This window comes from Sinocyclocheilus grahami, unplaced genomic scaffold (assembly GCF_001515645.1).
Source record: "Sinocyclocheilus grahami isolate Dianchi unplaced genomic scaffold, SAMN03320097.WGS_v1.1 scaffold234.1, whole genome shotgun sequence".
Lineage (NCBI taxonomy): Eukaryota > Metazoa > Chordata > Actinopteri > Cypriniformes > Cyprinidae > Sinocyclocheilus > Sinocyclocheilus grahami.
In genome coordinates this window covers 2,214,151-2,221,949 of record NW_015505413.1, presented here as the reverse complement: position 1 = coordinate 2,221,949, position 7,799 = coordinate 2,214,151, and the positions used below count along the sequence as shown (strand labels likewise).

At 36.0% G+C, this 7,799-nt stretch overlaps 1 protein-coding gene across 3 annotated transcripts in view; it reads left to right on the top strand.

Annotated features, from left to right (window-relative positions):
• Nucleotides 1-6,968, top strand: part of LOC107597649 (uncharacterized) — a 9,207-nt gene extending 2,239 nt beyond the window's left edge. The window contains exons 1-5 of one of the 3 annotated variants that reach the window (XM_016288808.1): nt 946-1,058; nt 1,443-2,273; nt 3,597-3,732; nt 5,050-5,149; nt 6,146-6,967. In XM_016288808.1, the coding sequence (XP_016144294.1) occupies nt 1,548-2,273; nt 3,597-3,732; nt 5,050-5,149; nt 6,146-6,272 (1,089 nt within the window). In that variant the 5' untranslated portion in view covers nt 946-1,058; nt 1,443-1,547 and the 3' untranslated portion in view covers nt 6,273-6,967. Of the gene's footprint in view, nt 1-945; nt 1,059-1,442; nt 2,280-3,596; nt 3,733-5,049; nt 5,150-6,145 lie in introns of those variants that run through there. The other 2 variants (XM_016288806.1, XM_016288807.1) reach the window with 2 other exon arrangements.
• The last annotated feature ends 831 nt before the right edge of the window (nt 6,969-7,799 follow it).

Sequence of the window (7,799 nt, the reverse complement as noted above, 5' to 3'; positions counted from 1 at the left end):
ATATATATATATATATATATACATATACATATGATGATCATATATATATATATGTATATATAAGTAAGCAATGAACTGATATTTACCACTGTAGTTTTATTACACTTCATGAGTAGAATTTATAACACCTCAGTCAGTGTTAGTTTCTGTTTGCATTATTCATTTCATGTTCATAAATTAAAACTAATGAAAATGCTTTGTGTTTTGTACTGTTTTGAGTTGACATGACTCCCTCTAGTTGTGAAACTATTGCAGTGCCATAATGATTATGGTCATGTGCTCTGTGACGAAAATAAGGTTAGTACTGGAGTCCAAATAATATATTTTTATATTTTTATTTTCTTTGTGTGGTTTCATTTCAGTGGCTATACAAGTTATTATTCAGGTGTTAATGAATAGACGGCACTGTCACGTAGATTTCACGAGTCATTTATTAATATTCATAATAATAATATGTGCCATGTAACGGGTTACTTTTTCAGTACTTTTCTTATTTTTCCGGCGCTGGTCAGAATAGACCTACGATAGTCGTTTGATATTACTGCGTTAGTGTATTTGCTGGGGAGGGTATAGTTTCACGTAACTCATTTTATATATAATTTTAGTCGTAGTAGTCTCTGCACATTTTAACGTCAAAAAATGACACAAAACACCTTTAATTCTCGTTAAGCGACCAACTTACGAACGTCTGCCTTCGAGCCAATCAGTTAGGAGAACTGACGGACCTTCGCATTGCGTAATTAATATTCATGAGGTGCACGTTTTCACCAGCAGGATTCAAAAATACCGATATTACCTATATTTTTATATTATACGGTCAGTTATCTTCCCTTGGCCATTTTTTAAAACTATTTTAAATCATGTGAATAAAATTAAAGTTTTATTTTTTAAAAATCACATGTTCTGGTTTCCAGCCAATCAGAAGACGAAGTGTGGTTGAGAAGTTATAGACATCAGGTGTATTCCGCACCATCAGATTCGAGGATGGATGTGAAAAACTGAAGTTTATGGATGATTAAGTAGCACTTCGAAACGGAACCTCTTATTGTATACGACAGGTAAATTTTCAAAGTTGTAATCCACATTTAACGTTAATTCTCCCATTACCATAGTTGTCAATTTATTAAATGGTGCATTTGACGCTTTTTTTTACAAACTCCTAGCACGCGCTTGTCACACATTTCACCAAAGCCCACTTTTATGGTGTTTAAAAAGACGATTGATTGAGTCACTCGTGCAAGTATTTACTTTAACCAATTAGTTCAGGCTAGCGTCAATAACATGAGCATCGGTTTGACCTGATGCATTTCTGTGTTTCCATCAAAAGGAATTATTAAATATGCATCAAATTGGTTTTTGGGCGGTGAATTTTAATGAATGACCCCATTTGCAATGAAAATGGACATTTGTCTAACCTACTGATAAACAATATTCTTTCTCAGGTTCATGCACTTTGGCCAAGACCTCAATGTGTCCCTGCTTGGATAAAACTGACCAGACACTCCTTTTTCCTCTTGCAGTCCTGCTTGACTCCAGTTTGAATAACAATGTCCGATGATTCATCCTTTCATTTAAAACCACTCTCAGTATACTCGCACATGGTGAGCTCTAAGCAGCAGTACAATGCCAACAGACCAGTTTACAACATTCAAGTACACATTTCCAATAAAGAAGCCAGAGCACGTAAAAGACGGCTGGAAGATTCATGTTTTGATGAGACCTATGAGACCCCCCTTAAAAGACAATGCATCACGAGAACATTTTCCCCGGATGAGGGATACTATTCTGTGGACTTTCTAAGCAGAGTCCAGGGATCGACACCTATACAGCCATTAATAATATCAAAAGACGTCACACCGCCTCGGTCAAAGGTCAATCAGCCTGTGACCCCTGTCGTGTCCACGCCTCTGTCCAATTACAAACCGAACCAGATAGATCGAGACCGGGAGAGCCTTCCCTCCCCGATACCGGTTCTGAAATGGGACCGAGAGGTTCCTGCGGCTGAAATCTCATTGTGCACGTCTCTTAACTTTGATTTTTGCAGTTCTGTTCCTTTAGTTGGCTCTCAGGGACCTGTGAAAGGTGAAATCAAGGAGGTCTCACATAATCTCATCCCAATCCATGAATCAAAATCCCACATCGTGCCCCCAGAAACTGTTGTCCCAGTGAAAGAGGAAAAAGGAGTGTCTGTCAGTCACCAGGCGGAGCCTGAGGTGACTCTGGGAAATGAAGAAACCACCGCAGAGAGCTTTGAGAGCACACTACCGCTTCAGGTCCAGGTTTGAGCTCCATCCTTTGTGTACTAGTGACATTTTTACTAGTTTCTGTCATTATTTGCTCTTCCTGATGTTGTTTTATACCTGTTCAGTGGTGTTTTGTCCATGATGGAATTCAAAAGGAGGACACTTGAAGCTTTTTCAATGACCATTCATATTGGCAACATCTTTCAAGGTCTAATATGGTGGAAAGAAATTAAATAAAAATATTCTACATTCTTATGAAGCCATATGATTTCCTCATGTGGGAAACAGACCAATTTTAAACCACTAGAGAGAGAGTGCTGCAGGTGACGTATTTTAGTAGGCCAAAACCTGGAAACAAGTTAACATTTTAGTTTGTTTAGCCTATCTTTAGTTTTTTTACTTCTGGTGAATGTATTTGGTTCATAAAGATGTGCTCATAAAGATTTTACTGCTCAGTTAAAGGTCCCATATTGTCAAAACTGAAATTTCCTGGCTTTTTTCATGATAACTGAGGTCTAGGTGCTATGTAACTACCATATAAGTTTCAAAACAGTCAGTCCACAGGTAAGAAATCTGTAGACGCACCCATAACAACAAAAGACAATACTTTATTGAACCTTTTCTGATAAGAAGTGTGCGCTGCAAACGCGAGCATTTTTGACGATCGTTCCTGTCCAGTCCGCTTGTTTTATCGCGTTTAACCACAGCTGTCGTCGGTTTTTGTCTGGCAGTGGCAGCAGATATATGATAACATTTCTAACGTGAGACTGTATTACGTCGATTCTGGCACCCAACATTACAACAAGATGATATTTTAAGCTCCTTATGTAGCCGAATCTGTGCTGGTTTGAATGGGCCGCCTCCAGTTTCCCCTTTGTTTTGCTGCCTCCAGCTAGCGCTGTGACGTCGCTGACCCTAGTTACCTGTGGTTGGCCTGGCCATGCGTCACTCAGAACACAACAGGCCAATCAGAAGAGAGGCTCATGAATATTAATTAGACAGGCCAAAATCGACCTGTTCTCAGCAGAGCCCCTGAGAGAGGAGCTGTAAAAATATATTGAGATGGTTTTTGGTACTTATGCCGCAAATATATATTCTTAAGGACATCAAAACCTAAAATAAAACTCCCGAAAGTGTAAATTATGTGACGTTTAATTGTAAAAACCAACATAGAAAAAGACCATTTTGTTATACTGCAAATTACCTTTTTATGACTGGATTCCATGATTCTCTCCATGTTTTCTGCATCTGGCCCTAATGTTACACATTCAGCTTGTGCATTTGGTCACTCATCAGACATGTGCTCCCACTTTTCTGTGTCATTGTTAAACTGTCACTTTACCCACTGAGCAGGTGAAGTCCAAGGTGGTGGTTCCAGACAAGACCACCAGCAAACCTGCGGTGTTTTGTGAAGAGGAGTGGGAGAGACGGAAGAAGACATATGTCGAGTCCGTAAAAAGGCATATGAAAGAGAAAGGAGCAGCAAACGGTACTGCACTTTACAAAACACTGATTTCGTTCAAGGTGTGTCATTTGTGTGCACCAAACCTGTAAAAAGAAGATTCCCCCTCTCTGCCACTGGTTGGTGAAAAATAACTCTAGTTATTGGTTGATTCCATGTTGCCGAACTGGCCATGATGCCCAAGCAGATCGAGTTTTGGTAGTCATAGGCCCGGTTTCATAGACAGGGCTTAGACTAAGCCAGGATTAGGCCATAGTTTAATTCGAACATTTAAGTGATTTTTTTTATATAAACATGCCTTAGAAAAAAGCATTACTGGTGTGCATCTTAAGACAAAACAAAGGCACTGACATGTTTTAAGATCAGTCGGTGCAAGTTTCTTTCAGTTGAAACGGCTCCGATTTACATTTTAGTCTAGGACTAGGCTTAAGCCTTGTCTGTGAAACCGGGGGATAGTGTTCATGCTTCATACCAACCCCTCAGATGATGCCAACCCTGAAACAACATACAGAACTACCACATTTTGCTATAAGTTTGATTTTATCATATAATAATAATTGCTGTTAATAGTGTTCATCGTCTGTTTTATTATGTCTTAAATTGATTTTTCCGTACATTTCTGCCATATGTTTATTAACTGACAGTCACCACTGATAAGCTACCACTAAATATTGTAGAAACTTAATTTGCTGTAAAGTTACTTTGCAATGATTTGTATCGTGAAAAGCACTGTACAAATTGACTTGACTTGACTCAAGTAAATCTACCAGTGATCACTTACAGTTTACTCTACATTTTAAGGGAATAGTTCAACTAAAAATGTGAATTTGCTGAACATTGACTCATCCTCCGGTCGTCTAAGATGTAGATGAATTTGTTTCTTCAAGGGAACAGATTTGGAGAAATGTAGCATTGCATCACCTGCTCAAACGTCCTGATTTTAACTTGCGTTAAAACGTCCTGATGGATTTGTTTCTTATAAACACGCACTGCTTTTTGCGTCACAAGATGTTAATTGATGGAGTGGTGTGGATTATTGTGATGTTTTTATCAGCTGTTTGGACTCTCATTCTGACGGCACCCATTCACCGCAGAGCATCCATTGGTGAGCAAGTAATGGAATGCTAAATTTCTCCAAATTTGTTCCCATGAAGAAACAAACTAAACTCATCTACATCTTGGATGGCCTACATTTTAATTTTTGGGTTAGCGATTCCATTAAACTAAGATATGAGAAAGTGTTTTGACAAACATTATAGCAGCAGTTAGGAAATTTAGCCTCTACAGAAACATGTGTGATATGTAGGACAATGTTGATTGACGTTGTGATGTCTGTGTTGGCAGGTGTCATCACTGAGCTCCATACATTGATGAACACTGTGGCCAGTCATCAAACTGGAAGGACTGGGCCACACTGGCAACACCCCTCAGACCTCACACGGAGGTAAATGTCAAGAAACTCATCAAGAACATGTTTTACCCCAAATTTAAAGAAAAAATGCTTAGAAAATGAAGCCTGTTTTTAGACTTGTTAAGAATCTTTTGCACTGTGACATTGTTTGTTTGACAATTTCTCACCCAGTTATCATTATCATAATGTGTCTGGATGTTTTATGAGGGAGGGAAATAATATAAGCAGGTGATGACCCAATATAGATTTAAAGTCACATGAAAATGTATAAACTTGACTGTAGTGTGACTTGGTTTGAATAGTATTTTAACATATAAAATCTTAATACAGTAGTATTGTTTAGCTTCATTTAGTTTTATGTTGGTCATCGTTTCTTATCATAAAGTCTGGCTCACTTCCCATCATACCTGCAAACTGATTGCCACAAGATGAACACTTACTGGACTGACCGAACTTAGGTTTACTTGATTATCCATATATATACTTAAAACATTTTTTTTTTTAAATTTATTAAAAATAAAAAAAAAATGTGTTTAAATGCGAGTATCAAATATGATCATTAGGCTTTTGAAGAATGTTTATTTATTCATCTCTCAATCGTCATTGTATTGCATTATATGTTTTTGAAACTACAGAGCTTTGGTCATAACACTAAGCATTTAAATATCATCTTACTCGGATATATTATTTGGAGATATAAAGTGCATTTTGCGATTTACATGTACTTTTTGTAAGTAGTCTTGTTATAATGTTATAAAAAATATCAATGATTTACATTACAAACTATCAAAATGTCATCTTACTTTTTGGCCAAATAAATAACATCTGAACCAAATAGCATCTTTTTGCTCAGCTTGTCACTATATCCTACTATATGAGCCATGATTACAGAAATGTGTGTAAACTTTGAGAGCTAATAAACATTCATGAACAGAACTGCAACTGCTGCTTTCACAGAGGAGTGAGCCGTTCTATGGTCTTCCTTCAGTCATTGTTTTTTTTTGTTCCCTCTTCTCTTTGTGTTTGTAGGAATTATCTTCAGTCCCATCCCAGATGTCAGTTAGTCTCCCTTGACGAGTGGCAAAAAAGATACCATCTTTCCTATCGACGCTTTGCTAAAGTGCCAGATATTTTCCACAGGAGCCCAGTGCTCTGATTTATTTATTATTTTTACTTTCATTGTTCTGTATAATTGTTGTCGTTTCATATCTTTTCTCTCTGTCATCGGTATAAAGGTGAGGATCATTGATTCGTGCTGCTGGTTAGTTGCTCGCTGAGAAGTCTAATCTGGTTTGTGTGTATGTGTGTGTTTTTTTTTTTGTGATTTCACAGTGTGCGGTGTGTGTTTGTACTGCATGTTTCATCCTAGTGGTGTTGGGCGTCATGTAAAAAGAGATCTATATATAAATAGATGATGTACAGTATATTCGCCTTTTGGTGCTTGTAGAATTCAAAGATGTAAATAGATGTGTGGTTTGATATTTATTTGTGTGCAATTTTTCATGATTAATATTCTCAGTAGAGTTTAGTCCTTTACCCCAACCAGCGCTTATTCACCTTTACAGCTGCTGTATAGTTTTTCAATCGCCGGACAAATTTGTCCAATTTGCTGTTAGTCATTTTCTTTTTTTGTTGTACATTGTTACAGGATACAGTTTGCTTTGTTGAGGACAAACGTTGCAGTGTTTCTTTAGCTATTTTGTAAACTAATTAGTTAAATTTTTTAGCATTAAATGCATATAAAGGGACATAGGTGAAAGATTTTATATTTTGTGAGCAGAAAAATATTCTGTTGAACATCATTGTTACTCTCAGGAAGAGCATGTATGTTGTGTCCTTTTGATTGGTTTTGTTCATTTGTTACATTTGCTTACTTAAAGCAGTTTTATAAACTTTATACATTTAAATTAAACAATTTACTGTATTTGTCTGTCTCTGATCATGTTGTTTATTTTTCCCATAGCAGATGGTTATTTTATAAGGCGGTAAGTATTGGGAAATGGGACATTTTTTTTAAGGGAAATTATTTAGGCTAAAGAAATCCAAAAGTTTTGTACACATGTGTAAATGTTTAAAAATGTGTTGTGTTTTATATATATATATATATATATATATATATATATATATATATATATATATATATATATGCCGGACAAATTTGTCCAATTTGCTGTTAGTCATTTTCTTTTTTTGTTGTACATTGTTACAGGATACAGTTTGCTTTGTTGAGGACAAACGTTGCAGTGTTTCTTTAGCTATTTTGTAAACTAATTACAGTTAAATTTTTTAGCATTAAATGCATATAAAGGGACATAGGTGAAAGATTTTATATTTTGTGAGCAGAAAAATATTCTGTTGAACATCATTGTTACTCTCAGGAAGAGCATGTATGTTGTGTCCTTTTGATTGGTTTTGTTCATTTGTTACATTTGCTTACTTAAAGCAGTTTTATAAACTTTATACATTTAAATTAAACAATTTACTGTATTTGTCTGTCTCTGATCATGTTGTTTATTTTTTCCATAGCAGATGGTTATTTTATAAGGCGGTAAGTATTGGGAAATGGGACATTTTTTTTTAAGGGAAATTATTTAGGCTAAAGAAATCCAAAAGTTTTGTACACATGTGTAAATGTTTAAAAATGTGTTGTGTTTTATATATATATATATATATATATATATAT